Source organism: Rhipicephalus sanguineus, chromosome 6 (genome assembly GCF_013339695.2).
Source record: "Rhipicephalus sanguineus isolate Rsan-2018 chromosome 6, BIME_Rsan_1.4, whole genome shotgun sequence".
Classification (NCBI taxonomy): Eukaryota; Metazoa; Arthropoda; class Arachnida; order Ixodida; family Ixodidae; genus Rhipicephalus; species Rhipicephalus sanguineus.
Window position 1 is genome coordinate 82,389,999 of NC_051181.1, and position 15,869 is coordinate 82,405,867.

The window sequence follows — 15,869 nt, forward strand, 5'->3', positions numbered from 1 at the left end:
CAGGATGACATTGGAGAATCGTGTCTAGTGTCAACGGTCTGTTGTGAAGATGAGCGAGAGCGAATACCAGGGATCAGGGCGCTCCGGCTGCTGAACACACTACCCCCTTCTAGTACACTGTAACATAGTGGGTCAGTAGTGGGTCGTGTGGGCCTCGGTTTTCTAGGTGTTCGAAAAAATTCATAGCGCGTGTGTGCCACAGAAATTGGTCAATGCCAATTACTGACCACTGTGGTGAGTAGTGGGGCACATAGAGTGGCACCTGGGAGCATATTGCCACACCCGCTTCCTGTTTTGTTTTGATGTATTCGGGTTTAACCAGCAATGGACGGTTAGCAACGCTCGGCTCTGACCGCGCGGCAGTGTTCGAGAAGCTTCCCCATTGTAGTAGATCACTTTCTTAAGATTGCGCGCAGGCCGCGAACAGCCCAGATTGTTCCAGAGCTTGTGCGGCCACCAGTGATAAGACTGGAAAGTTCGATGCGTGATATATGAAAGACGACGCGTCCCTGCGATGAGCAGTCTTTCGACGGCCGACGCTCTGTTCGCCGCTATCAGTGTGCAGTGTGTATTGCTGTAGTTTGACTTTCCTTTTCCCGGCCTACAAGTTCGGCCAAATAAAAGAGTTTCATCTTCGACACGCCGGCTGCTTAATTCGTCGATGTCACGACCCCGTGACAATATAGTGAGTAGTGGGACGTGTGAAAGAAAAATATGCACCCACACGCCAAGCTTTGCCTGCGCATATTCCCCCGATAGAGGAAGGGCTACTAATTTTTAAACATCCTTGCGGCTAACGCGTTTGAAGAAAGGAAAACAAAAAACCCAAGGTAATGCCCAAGACCTTGAGCCCCGCTGACTTCTTCGTTTGTTCATATCTGCGTCATAGCACAGGCATGCGCAGGGTTCCCCATTAGGTGGGGTGGGGGCAAAGTATCACAACGTATATATATATATATATATATATATATATATATATATATATATATATATATATATATATATATATATATATATATATATATATATACCGTTACTTCTGAGAATAAACATTCATTTGAAAGTTTGCGTTTGTCCCGTTTTCTCTTCCTCGTCCTTGTCTGCTAACGCTATGGTACCTCCTGAAATGTATCATCGCTGCGCCTTCCTACTCCCCCTCCCCCCCCCCCGGTTAATCACGTTCGAAAGAAAACAAGCTTACAAGCTGTGGCAGTGGATGAAGAAATGAAAATGGAGCGATGAGATGCTTCCCACAATGGCCTGTCTTTGGTCTCCGGCTGTTCGCGGGTGAAAATACGAAATAAACTGCTCTTGGAATGCAACATTAGTGGTCTGCGGCCGCCATTATCTTCACAAACCTGCAATGTCTGACTGAGTAAAGTTATGAGGCAGACTTGACACCCCCCCCCCTACGATAATTAAGGGAGCGGGGGTACCCCGTCTGCCTCCTCGTGTGCACGCCTATGCTCCTGTGCATTTTCTAGCATGCTTTTCGGTATGCAAGAATACAAAAGGCTTGCGGTATCAACCTGTAACTCCGCCTATATTGGACGGATTTGCGAAATACTTGTGGCAGGATATTCCTTTGTGCAACGAAGATCAATACTGAAGTCATTCTTTGCTTTACTGGAAAATAGCTGCAGAGCCCAATGTAATAGTTTTTTGCGCACAGCTGTTGTGCTGAGCCACCGTCCCCTGCATGATGTATTTGAGCAGGAAAAATATGAGGTCCGCATCTTGCTATATATTGGAGATGGTTTCGCAAGTTGCCGCTGCTGCAAGCCACTGTAGCAACTTGCAGACTGCCATTTATTTTGCGACGTGTGCTCCTATTGAATGGGACGATAAGAGAGCCCCTTGCTTAATTTATATGCAAATCAACCCTTTTTACGGAGTACTTTTTTTCTACTTAAGCTTTTTATATAACCTATCATGCCTCTGAGTATCGGTTGCTTGCTGGTTATTGGAACACGCTTGCAAAAGAGTCCATCGTAGTTGACAGGGCCGTTTTAACGATAAAGATATGCGTATCTGGCTGTGAAAAGAAAAAAAAAAGCTTGGGTATAAAGACGCGTGCAATCACGGGAGTCTTCAAACAAAATTTTTTCAAGATTCGCACTTATCTTACGTGTGACGTTTTGCGACAGGTGTTCCAAAGAGGCAAAACAACAGCTAGGTTCAAGCAGATGTAGTTTGAGTAAAACGAAGATTTACAAGTGACGGAGCGTGATGGCGTACAAGACTCACGGAGTTAAACGCGACATCATTTTTTAGATGCGAAGCAGCTTTTGCACTGGGCTTTGTCCGTAGTTCCATTGGCGACCGTCCGCTTTCTAAAACCTACCGTAGCCATCTGTAACATATTGAGCGCGCGCTCGCACCAAGGAGAAGTCTTCTTCATCTTGTTCTCCGACCGCCTTGATGATGATACGTGCAGAGCACTTTCGGCGCCCGGGCTGCCGTATGCTGTCCTAGCTTGGCTTAACGCAGACAAAACCACTTGTGCTGGCACGCGCTAGCGCGTTTGGGCCTGTGTTAGGGGCTGGGTAAGACGCTGTGGCCTCTCCCCCTTACACTCTCTCAGCAATCACGTGATGGCGTCGGGGAACGAGATCCTGCAGACGCGCGATGAACCCGCGTGGCGTGCCCCAACAAAACAGCAACAGCAACTACAGTGAATTCATGGTGTGCTCCACAGGCAAGGACGCGTTAACGTCGGGCAAGGTGGCCGTGATGAACGGAACTTTAAGTCGACCCATGCGCTCCTTCGCATCCGCACATGGTTCCCTTTAGTGGGAGATAGCGAAATTTTTTTCTTCTTTATTATATAGGGGTCTGCGTGGTTCCTTCGCCACTTTATATACATATATTGTGGTGATTGAAGTCCAAGAGGCTGAACTGGGTTGTGGGCTGCAGGCTTACGAGGCACAGCACAAAATAGAACAGCCGGTGCAGCGAATGGGTGCTTTGTCTGTCTCTGCTTTTACAATGGCGCAGTCGACAGAATCGACAGCAGGGCGCAATCGACGACGCGTCCCTCCTGTCTCCGCGCAGGCACGCGCTACAACGCCACGTGGTTGCTGTTCTGGTAGTCGTTACGGACATGGATACGGCAGCCACACACAAGCTCCGCATCAAATAATTCAATACCAAACGCGGCCGCTCCCGAAGTTCACGCCCGCGTCGACGGCAACAGGCGAGCAGACGGCTCTGGTGAATAGTGGAGCGGAACGCACGGCGCTGCTTCGACGTCATGCCCCCGTTTATTCCCCCAGCCACGGACAGCGCCACCCCTGTGCGACCTCGGCAGCAGCGTATTACCTGTCGGTTCACTGGACGTGTAGCTCCAAACTGAAGCCGGGAGCAAATTCCTTGCAGCTGTTCCCATTTTCAAGCACTTGCCCGCCGATGTGGTCCCGTGAGCGTATTATCTTTTATCTGGTGACGTATAGCGTATAGACGTACAGACCGATATTTGCGGAAAGTACATCGCAGCTTTCAGGGACTAGCTTACTTGAACATTGTGTACCCACAGATGACAATGCGCCCATCTCTATACCACTACGACGTCACGCTGAACGCGAACGAGCCGTCATTGCTGTACAAGTGCAGCGAATGCTGGCCGCTAACGTAATTAGACCATCTTCTAGTCCCTGGGCCGCACCATTCGTCCTTGTCCGGAAGAAGAATGGGAGCCTCTGGTTTTCTGTCGATTATCGGGAGTTAACAAGCACACCATCCCCAATTCAAACCGACTGCCCCGCATCGACGACGCCATTGATACTGTACGGCACTCCTTCTTTTCATCCCTTGATCTTCGTGCGGGATATTAGCAAATTAACGTTGTTGAACAAGACAAGCGCAAAACAGCGTTTTCGACACTTTCCGGACTCTACAAGTTTAACCGCATTCCTATTGGGCAGCGAACAGCGCCATGTACATCTCAGTGTGTCATAAAAATTGCCCCCTGCTCATTGAAAGATCATACTTGTGTCGTGTGTCTGGAAGACATTTTCGTCGTGGGCAGAACAAATGGAGAACACCTTCGGAACTCAGAGGAAGTACTATTTTCAACACCATCGGGATTGATCACGTCGACCCATTACCAACTACAGTTGCAGAGAACCGGTACATCATAGTCGCAATGGACCACTTGTGGAAGTTTGTGGAAGTTGATGCAGTGCCCCCTCTCGCAGCTGGCTTTGTAATCAACGTTGCACAGGACCGTTTTGAATGGAAGCACGGCCTACCTAAGAAGATAATTTCATACAGAACAACTACTTGCCGCAGTTGTGAACTCCGATCGTACCTCTGAAACGCAGGTGTCGAACATCATTTCACTTCAGTATACCATCCACAAGCGAATGGCCTAACGGAGAGGTACAATCGGACCCTACTGGCTCGACTCATTCCTAACTGCAAGAACAAGAAACCAAATGAAGCAGACTGGGACGATCACCTGCAGGCATCCGCGTACGCGATTAACACGTCGTTCCAAGTTTCAAATGGAACTTCACCTTATGAAGTTGTCTGCGGGTAGATTACAAAGCTGACTGTCGTCCAGAATTTGAGCAACCCCTTAAAAGTCGGACGCACCGCTTCACAACAGACCGCGTGCCGCGTCATCCAGGTTAAGGTAAGCAAGACAGCTGCAAACGCGCAAGATGCCCAGAAATGGTACTGTGACCGCCGCCACTGACCAGCGCCACAGTACGAGGTCGGAGATGAGGTGTGGGTTCAACGATAGGTGCAATCACCGGGCAAAAAACTATACTCGTTGTACGAAGGACCTTTCGTCACCACTGAATACACAAAACCTGCCCACGAATCAAAAGAGAAATCACCATTATCAAACAAAAGGTTAGAGATAGCTCATTCCACAGAGAAGCCGCGGATAAGGTACGGCGTCGGCGTAATCGTCGACGGAAGAGTGCACGAAAGGGTGCTAAACAAATGCTACCTTGGCAAAATTGATTAGCTTCGAGCACAAGCAAAGCTGCAAGCAAGAAGCAAAATGAGTCTGAGAAGCCCAACGCTGCGGAAAAATGGCCTGCGCTTCCACGTACGCAGCCTGCGAAGATGCCTTCTTCCAGGCATCCTCGCCCTACAGCTTCCTCCGAGCCTACTTCAGTTGATGATATATCAAGGGTCGATCGACAGATCATTCCGATGCTGCGATTTCTTGTTGCTGTCATGGCGGAACTACTAAGAATCCTGGGAACTCCAACCGCCCGAAGCAATCTGCAAGTTTCGGACGCGCTGAGCCCGGTCCTAGCAACCTTCGCGTAGAGCCATGGCAGGAAATCACCACTCGTTTCGCAAAGAAGTCAGACAAGCAACTGTCATCCACTGGAACGCTAGAGTACTTAGATCTCGGATCTCTTATTTTCGCCAATATGTATTTTCCAATCGTTTTCCAATCATCGTAATCCGCGAGCCGAAGTTGTCAAAACCAATAGGCTATCCGGCTATGAATCAATGATGTCCTCAACCTACAACGAAAGCAGCAAGGTCCTGGTGTATATTCGTAGCGAGCTTACATACCTTATTCAGCCCGTGCCACCTCACGATGACAAACAATATGTTTGCCTGACTGTGAAGAAGAAAAACCTCACCTATACATTTGTATGTGTATATGTATCTCCCTCAGCTCGATTTGATAGAAAAAGGCTCTATAGCATACTCGCACAAAACACTTGTCTACGGGTTATTACGGGAGACTTTAATGCCCACCACCCTATCTGGGGGAGCTCAGAAGTTAACGTAACAGGTCAGCGACTGGCCTCATTCGTGTCTGATCAGAATCTGTCTCTACTTAATGGTGGAAGCCCTACATTTCTACAAGGCTCCACATATAGCAGCTGCTTGTACTTGACGTTTGTGTCACGTAGCTCCGCCACATCTGTAAAGTGGTTTATAGACATACATCAAAGGCTTCGCTGGCTTTCATTCAGTAGGGGCAATCCGAAGAATTGATTGGTCTGCGTTTAAAACCAACATCGAAGATGCTTGTAGCAGAGGTCTCTCGTCTGGCCTAGAGCAAGCGTTCAAGGAAGCAGCGCAGTCTGCGATGCGCAAGCTGACATGCTCCTCAAGGCACTCGGAAACTGACATAGAGTTAGAACGACTTCGTGCGATTCGTCGACGAGCCGAACGAAGGTACGGACGCACGAAATCCGTTCATGATCTAAGGACAGCCAGACGCTTACAAAAGAAGATTCAGCGTCGTTTAGACAAACTTCAATTGATGGCGCAAATGTTAAGACAGGGACGTAGAAGACACGTAAGACACGGACAAGCGCTTGATTGGTCTGCGTTTAAAACAAGCGCTTCTCCGTGTCTTACGTGTCCTCTACGTTCCTGTCTTAACATTTGCGCCATCAATTGAAGTTCAGCTATGCACCAACTAGCCCGACAGGAAATGCTATTAAGTCGTTTAGATAAATTAGAGTCTCAACGGTGGGCGAAGTTGTGCGAGTCTCTAGACCCCCGAAAACCTGGTTTTCTGCAGACCCGCCTTCACCGTCTGGATCCGTCACTTCAACTTCAAATTCCATCCGGGCTATCCCGATCCGCAAAACAGTCCTCTGCCGCCTGTGGCTTGGAGTGTCTTTCACGAACAGCTTTGCTTACCGAATGGGAATGGCAGACAGTGCTGCCTGTGCTCACTGTGGCAGCGAGCAAACCATTGCTTATGTCCTGTGTCATTTTCCTCTCTATAGCTCCCAAAGACAACAGCTCTCATCAACGCTAGAACGTGTCGATCACCAGCCGCTTTCTGAACAATCAATTTTGGAGTGCCGGAACGTTCTAGCTTCCAACCAGAAAGCGACGAAGGTGCTAGTGAAGTTTCTCCGCCCAACCGACCTCGCTAAATCACTATGATGCTCCCGTGCTCGAGTGTGTGTGCGTTTTTTTCTGGTTTTTTTTTACTTTTTTCCCTTCCTTACCTTTCTATCCTCCCTTACCCTTTCCCCAGTGCAGGGTAGCAAACCGAAAAACTTCTGGTTAACCTCCCTGCCTCTCACTTAACCTTTCTCTCTCTCTCTCTCTAGAGGTGAGAGTCGCTGTTTGGAAAGAAGGCTTGAGTATCATGAACCTGAGAAAATAGAGTGAAAGACATCATAACAGATGACAACTCTCTCAGCTGATAACATGATGCCTTGGCAGGACTGTAATGTTTCCTCTTTTGCTTGCCTTTTGTTACCTTCTACTTCTGTATCCTACGGGCTTCATGCATTAAGAAAGAAGCCGCAGAGAAGCCTAAGTGAATGAAGGAACCGCGTCGAGGGCTCTGTGCTCGCACTGGCTTCTCCCTGAAAATGCTCGCCCGCTTTCGGCGTGCCTGCTTCGACAAAGAGTTTGCCATCTCGCTCTATGTCGCGAGGTCACAGTGGCTTTCCTCACACGTCGGCACAATCCATGACATCAGAAAGGCAACGGTACTGTTCAGTGTACCTTTAACTCATGTTCTGGCTTACAAAGGGTCGTGTATGAGAGCCTCCAGAAAATGCTGAATGGCTATACGCATAAGTACGGCCGCAGGCGTGTTTGCACATTTTATCAGACTGCTCGCTCGCTGACACGATAGTGTATAGTTATCGCTAGCAGAAATGAGAGAATTCACGAGAGCGAACGTTCTATCACGCCCATTCACTATCATGGAATCGCTCAATGATTTATGCTTCCTGAAAGGGGCTTGACGTCCACCATTTTCTTCTGCCGACAGGTCAATGCCGACCCGTTTATATTTATTTATTTATTTATTTATAATAAGTACCCACATCCCCCGAAGATATTGTTGCAGGGGGGTGAGGGGGGTCCAAAGGGCGGGGGGGGGGGAATTAGGCGACCATATTGTACACTTAAGCGTGTTGAAGGATGCTAGCACCCAGCTTTTGGCGCGCGAAGGGCGAGGAGGCCGCGAAGCAAGCGCCGCCACGCGGAGGTGACTGGCGCACCGTCAAGCGAACGCCGCGAGTAACGCACGTAACCACGGAGCCGGCGCTCGACGGAGAGAGGGGGAGGCAAGGCGCAGACTTGCCCTACGCCTAGCTACAACGTACCAACCAAACGTCAGTTTTCTGTGTTCACTTAGGGCGAACCAGTGTGCTCGTTTGTGCAGTTTTGATAAGTGCCTGTCACCAATTAATTCATTTTCATTAATTACCCTACTGGTTAATTGGTCCTGACCTCTTTTTAACGTAAGATATATCTATCGTATACAACCCTTAGCACCTCCTTTTGTATGATGTTTTATTTTTGTTTGGTGTTTTAGGTACTTACGAACAGCCCCACTCGGTCCGCTCCTGTCGCCGTTGAATTAATTTGCATTAACTATTCGTCCTGTTAATTGACCCTTTTCTCTATTAAACGTAAGTTGCTATATCAGATCTATCATAGACAACCTTTAATGCCTCCTTTTTTATTTTTTTTTCTGTTGGGGGTTTTAGGGGTCTACGAACAATCCTACTCGGTGCGAACCTATAATCTGTATCAGCGCGAGCACTATCGCACACCCCTGCGGTTATAAAAAAACAACGGGACGCATCGGGTCGGTGCCGCACCGCGAGCTCCCTGTTCATTCTTCCTTTAATAGCATTTTAGTCAACGTACCGCTCTCCCCTCTCTTCCTCCTTCCACTCTTTCTCTCTTGCCACTTCCGGTGCACTGCGTGGTGAAGTGTCCGTCTCTCACAACCCGAAGCTACAAGGCTGTCAATTAATTTTCATTAATTATTCACCCGTTAATTAGCTGTTTCTTGTACTAAACTTATGCTCCCACATCATATGTGCCAGGTACGACCCTTAAGTCTTTTTCTTTTTGTAGCTTTTATAGTTTTCTTTTTTTGAATTTATAGACAACCGTATTCGATTGTGAATGTGGGGTACACCGTCAGGGAGCTTATGTCACCAGGTGCCAGAAAACGCACAAACATCGACAATCAGGACCATGTGCGGCCATGCGAGTCAAACGCAGGTGAGGTAACGGTCTTAATCCAATGCATACGTGTTCGGGACACCTAATACACATCGCGCTACCAGTGAGCGATGTCGGAAGACAAGTCATATAAATCACGAGAATAAAGGGAAGCGATTATACTGCTGAGCGCATATTTAGAAACTGCCTAACCGCAGCACAGAGACGGAATAAAAGTACCAGCAGCTTTATGACCTCACGCGTCCGAGCAGACGCGCGCAGTAATTATGGCGCCGACATCTGAGTGGGGTGGTGTAGCGCAGAAGTAAGTATTAATTCAAATAAAACCTTATGTTAAGAAAGGATAGCGTTCGATGGGTCTGTGAGAACAGTAGACCGCACCCTATGCAGTCGGGGCGTGGCAAGAAACAAGAAAATATGATAAAAATTAAATGACAGAAATGTATGCAATAACAAAGTCGAATAAGCTGCAAATATGAATGATAGAAAGACGCAAGCACGATTGTGTTCTATGCTGTGCCTGCGAAACTGAAATTTTGTGCTGTTCGGCGGGACTATACACACGGCATCGCGCGGGCACTCATTGCTGGTGAACATGTCATTACCTCATTACTTGTCACGTACGTACTGTACGGTAAAGAACCGCGTTCAGGAGTGGTCGATGCCCGCAAGGGTAATAATTAATAATAATTCCTGGGCCAAAATAATAATGTGCCAAAACCACGAATGAATGTGAGGCACATCGCAGTGGAGGGCTCCGCAAACTTCGAACATTTAGGGTTCTGTAACATGCACCTGTATATAGACACACGATCCTCCAGCATTACCGCCTACATCGAAAAATTCGAGCGCTGTGTTGGGGCACACCATATGCGCTGAAGATATCACAGTGTGGGTCCCCAGGAGGTCACTAGCAGCACTAGAGCAGGCACTACAGGCAGCCGTTGACAACACTGAATCCTTCCTTAAGGGTATCGCACTGAGGCTATCTCCCACTAAATCTAAGCTGCTGCTCTTTAGACAAGTGAAACGGTGTGTTAGGAACCTTGTGCCTTTAGAAACTCTGCCAATCGAATTCACAGCCAACACAGAATGGGTCATACCCAGAGCAGACACAACTAAAATTCTGGGTCTTATCATCGACGCAAGACGCTGTAATGCTACGGAGTCAAACCGTATCATGGGGCATGCCAACAATACCTTAAGGCTCCTAAGCTGGCTCTCAAATCGAAATGCAGGTCTCAAAGAAGGCAACCTCAACAGAGCTTATCAGGCCTTGTTCGTCAGTCATGTCAGGTACATTGCATCATACCGGACCGGAAGGAAGGAGAGAAGGCTAAGCTAGATGCACTTATACGCTTTAGACCCAAAAAAGCTCGGGGACTCCCGCAACAAAAGAGTACGGAGCTCATCAACAAAGTTTGGACTTTATAACACTGTAAGTGAGCTCATTGAGGCCCATTCGATGTCTCAAATTGCAAAAATGTCTAACACTGAGGCAGGGTGCAAAACTGCAGATGAAATCGAAATACTGCCTCTATGAGGAGACCTCGCTAAGTTCAAACTGCCGAAGGAAGTGGGGGCACAATTAATTGTGAACCCCATGCCTAGAAATATTCATCCTGTCCATAACAAGGGCAGAAGGGACGCCAGGGCCAAATGTTTTCTGGGTAAACTGCACAAGCATCAAAACTTAGCTGTTTTTGTCGATGCAACCAGCTATGGATCGGGCAACCACTGCGCTATTCCCGTGGTCAATGAGAAGGGCAACTATTGAGTGCGGCGTCCCTAAGGACAAACTCAATTCATGCCGCCGAAGAAGCAAGCATAGCACTGAGTGTTACAATGAGGAAAGCTGCACGATTTTCTCTAATTCCGCTACAGCTATTATGAATTGCTCAACCGGTTTCGTCTCAATTGGAAGCAGAAAAGTTACTTCTAATACTCCTAGTTGCGATAAACTGGATAGCTCACACCTAGTCTGGTTTCCTGCTCATCAAGCGCCACTCAGTCGGCCCCAATGGCTGTAATAATATAGCGAGCAAGCTTACATTGTTGTGCAAGATCTCACATGCCGCGCACCACATCAGGAATTGCTCCAGGATGACTTCGGCTCCTACAAAGACCCACAAGTACTTTTCACGAGGTAACCTCACACTCCAACGTATGCAGGAGATTCATCCTGCCGTCGATTCATCTTACCCCATTAGACTCTCAACGAAGCTCAGGCAGTCATGCATACCAAATGTTATCCCACACCTTTTGTGCTTAACGAAATTGACGGAGATTTTCTCACGGCATGTATAAGTTGTAAACACACTCAGTGTATATTTGATCGTATGTCCTGGGTTTGCCCCAACCAAAGGACTTCTGATACCTCAACGGTGAGAGAACTGGAGTTAGCGCATATCCGCGAAAGCCCTCCAAAATCAACTCCTGGCCGTCCGGAGAGCTCACGACATCTGGAAAGCCCTTGGCCTACGGGTGTCAACGTGGGCGGAGCCATCGATTCGGCCTGGGGGGCATTTGCCTTCGGTTCCTAGTTTCTTTTGACCAAAATAAAGTTCTTGCCATGCGATGTGGGCCGGGACCTTACCTGCGCCTTTCGGGTCAGCGCCGAGCACCTTAACCACGGCACCACCGCGGTGGCTGTCAGGAAAAGTCAACATGGACAGTAACACAGTTTCATTTCCGCGAGAGGGGCACTTAGAGCAGGAAATTTTGGAGTTACTCCAGACGCTACCGGCCCACCTTACGCTTAGGTCTGGCTAACAATGGCTAGCAAGCGCGGAGGTCTGTCTATAACAACCACAGCTATGTGGCTAAGCCGCATCTCCGTTTTCATGGTGGGTGACATGCACACCATGTCGCCGATCGGCATGTCTGGCGTGTTGACAGTCGAAGACCAGCGATAAAATTGACTGTTGGTGACTAGCGTCAATCCAGTTCGCAGCAGCGGTGGCATCCAGAAATACAAAAATTGGCCCGAGCGTCAGCTTTTCCGCTTCTCCGCAATGCATGGTTGCTAGCACTGTGCAGAAGCTGCCTTTGCGGAGTTGCTCTGCTACCTAGAGGTAGCATATACAGCAACTCTAGAAAATCTGTCATGTAGCATGGGACCATTAAGCCAACTCGCATAAGAGCACTACACGTACGGAGAGGAAGACTGGGTGTGACTAACCGGGGTTCGTTTTGTTTTGTTTTTTTTCGCAGGACTCGGACTCGTCGCTCATTAAGCGCATGTGGGCCGTCATGGAGTCTGCTCAACCCAGCGTGTTCGCCGAGACGAACGAGAAGGGCGTAGAACGAGTGCTTCGCGGCGGCTACGCCTACCTGATGGAATCCACTACCATCGAGTACATGGTGCAGAAAAACTGCCAGCTCATGCAGATAGGCGGACAGCTGGACTCCAAAGGATACGGCATAGCCACTCCCCCTGGTACGCAACCAGAATTTTCGTGAACATTCGCGAATTTTCTCTTATGCATTCGCCTAAGACGACTCGAAGGCAAAAGCCATATTCTTCATATTCTTCTAAGTCGATGCGTTGATCCTCCCCCGCCACCTTCCAAAAGCTTTCTCCACCTAACGTGGCTTTGCGTGGCCTCCAAGAACGGAGGAACTTAAAGCTTTTTGCACCTCACTTGGGTTTGTACTGGTTCAGTGATCGGTCCACCTTTGACCAAACGATGTCATGAGATGACGTTGTCACGTTACGTCATGTTAGATGACGTCACAAATTTTGGCATCTGTGACATCATGATGACGTGATATCGTTGACGTCGTCAGTGTTATGATATTTTTCCTCACTCGTCTTCACGCCGACAATCAATTTTCGCCTTTGACAAGGCATTTAAGACTTTCGCCTTAATAGTGTACGCTCGTGGAGGATGCCTGCAGGTCCAAAGCCTTACACGCGGTTATGTTTGTGAGAACTCTAAAAACTCGTACTTATGATACTTTCGTGTTCGTGTTCTTTCGTCTTTCGTGTTCGCTCACATTACTGGCGCGGAGCAACATAACGCCAAAATACATCTGCGTAATAGTTTTCAAGGAGAGCAGTGACCGTAGAAATAATTGAAAACTGCTTCATAAGTGAATATTTCAGATGTCATTAAGAGGCGCAAGTCAAGAAAACCATACTTTTAAAATATAGGGTCGTATACCTACATCTAGGGCTGACAAGCTAGGCAAGGCTCCTCTCCCTTTTTATTTCAAATGTCTACCTGTGCGATGCACATGACATCGAAAAGGGAAATAAATAGACCATTTTCATTTTCACAACTGTTTTTCGCTGCATTATACGTTCACCCAAGTTACGGCGGCACCTGTCATGACTGAAATGAAGACAGAGTCGTAGCCACATATATGCGGAGGTTTATGCCTTATCCAGGTTTAGACCCAAGAGCTGTGTCCACGTATTCGTGTCATACCTTAATAAAACTGCGTTTTTACGTGCTCTTTGCAGGAATGACTACGCCAACGTTATTTCGGGCAAACCGCGATGTATGAACACTAGCTTTACATTTACTGAAATGGTACGCAAACAAAGCCTCCCTACAAAAACCAGCCTATACAAATAAACACGTTTTATTCTGATATCCTAGCTCCTCCTTTCGCCAAATTATAATTATTTTTAAGCAGGCGATGCCAGATTTTGAAAACGAAATTACTTATGGAGCTTGATAGGCTAAGGACGAAAAAAAAAAGATAATTGCGTAATGGAAAGTCCGAGTAGAAGCGAGTCTCCAAATGCGGGCTTTTAGAAAACGCAACCAGAAGAAACAAGAACACTGGCACGTGGTCCGATGTACCCGGTGAAGTTTCACGGTGAAACGACAAAAAAAAAATTCCTCCTCTCAAGTTTGGTGAAGCCTATAAGAAGTGTTTTAGCCGAAAAACCCGTGCCTCTTAATTTAGAGTTGCTCCACGTGCGAGATAACATGTTTTCTGACTCGCCCTCGTCGAAATAAGGCAACAAAAGCTACCGAAGAAAAAGTACTCCCGCGCAAGTTATGGACCTGTTTAACGAAGTGAACAGAAGGTTTCACTGTCTTGTATTTATGTTAAACCTCATGAGGATATAAGGTCTCTTCGTCGTCTCTTGAACATGGTTTAATATGTGTGCTTAATTCGCGTTATAAGTGGGTCAGCTGTTGAGAGAGCCTCACTAATTTGAGATTTTCCCGTTGCGAAAATAATTGGATCATGATCATGCCCTCTAAACAAATACGTGCCGCGACAGCCATACCCGATATTCTAATGCACAGGAATTTAATTCGTTTTACTTGACGAGAACATTCTATGCACTCTGTGTACGTGTATAGAGTTTGTGATTAAGTATTTCATGAAAAGGAGCATTCGTGTGTGCCACACGTAGTGATAGTCTTATGAAATTTTACGTGAACACGTGGGCACATTGATCGCTTCTCCTTGTTTTATTTGGTTTGTTCATTTGCGTGTTTTATTTATAATTTTAGACTTACAAGTAGGTTGTTCCTGCTTTTGTTCCTACCTACTGTTACAAGTAGGTTGTTCCTACAGCCTAAATATTTGTACCATGTACTGGTAAGCAGGCTCTAATGTAGCCCACCATCCCAAATGTGCATCCTCATTAATAAAAATTACAACGAGAATTATTTTGCATCCCTATGTGTCCCAACTTCTGGAACTAAGGCAGGGGCTGTTCAAGAGGAAAGCAATCCCTTACCGTGAAACGAAAATGATGAGTGCGTGTATGAAGTTCCAGTTAGTTCTACAAGCTTTGCGCACTGAACTGAGGAAGATTAATTGGTTGTATTCGAGGATTTGGATGCAGATTCAACAAACAGGGTCTACGCTTACCACAAAGCGTTTTACGCTGAATGCTTAAACATCTACAGGCACCGCGAAAACAAACAGTCTTAACACGTGCCATTAGATAGCTTCTTTGGATGAACGAATCGTACAGCTCACATAATAGTTCCTTGATCCTATGTAAAAGCGGTTTTGCCCTTGTGCTTGTCTGAAGCGCTGACTTTACAGCGAAAACTTTTCGCTTTTTGGATTCTTCTGGTGCGCACATTCGGCTGGTAAGTAGCTCATTAATCTTCATCAGTGAAGGACGCCTACGAGATATGACCAACACACCGGACGAACGACGTCAGCTTATATTACACCACTGAAAACACAAAAACGTCTACAAGTGAGCTTGCCTCTGTTCGGATGTATGCAGTTCATAACAAGCTAACCAACTTTGACATCAGGGGCAATATTACAGAAATATCTGCGTTGTTTTCCTGAAAGGAGATAGTTATCAAACCACGTGTGATGGTTCCCGCTCAAATATCTTCATTGTACTTAAAGATACGAGAGTAATCGGAAGCACATGTGATCGTTCCAGACCGAACGACGCGGGAATATAGAAAAAGAAGCGCACAAGGCAACGCCGTAGACGTACAACTGAAGTTTCATCGAATGTGTCTATTTTTCTTCACATGTTGAGAAGAAGGCGAGGGCTAAAAACGCATGTTTCTGCAGAAAGGTCGCCGCACCCGCTGCTTAAGTATTGCACATACCCCTGCATCTTCATCACACTACTACTACTACACTATACTACTACTACTAACTACTACTACTACTACTACTACACTACTACTACTACTACTACTCTAATACTACTACTACTACTACTACTACTACTACTACTGCTGCTGTACACTCTGACCTTCTATATATACAGAGAGAGAGAGAGAGAGTGAGAGATAGCAAACCGACGCATATACCAACACTGGATAGGCCTTACATCTTCAAGGCCTTGTAGTCTTTTTTTACAGAGTGAATTACTGAATAATAATGAATAAGTAATCAACTTGGTTATGACAATAAAATTTTTTTAAGTGTGCACGACGAGCATTCTTGATTGCAGAGTGTAGATTATTATTAAAGTT

The 15,869-nt window shown here is 46.9% G+C and overlaps 1 protein-coding gene across 3 annotated transcripts in view; it reads left to right on the forward strand.

The window, feature by feature from the left end:
* The window catches only part of LOC119395948 (glutamate receptor ionotropic, kainate 2), a 410,534-nt gene that overhangs the window by 357,564 nt on the left and 37,101 nt on the right, over positions 1-15,869 (forward strand). For 2 of the 3 annotated variants that reach the window (XM_049416822.1, XM_037662976.2), the window contains exon 13: positions 12,154-12,379. The exons of the other annotated variant lie outside the window; for it this stretch is intronic. In XM_049416822.1, coding sequence (XP_049272779.1) covers positions 12,154-12,379 — 226 coding nt within the window. The remainder of the gene's footprint in view (positions 1-12,153; positions 12,380-15,869) is intronic. 3 annotated transcript variants of the gene reach the window in all.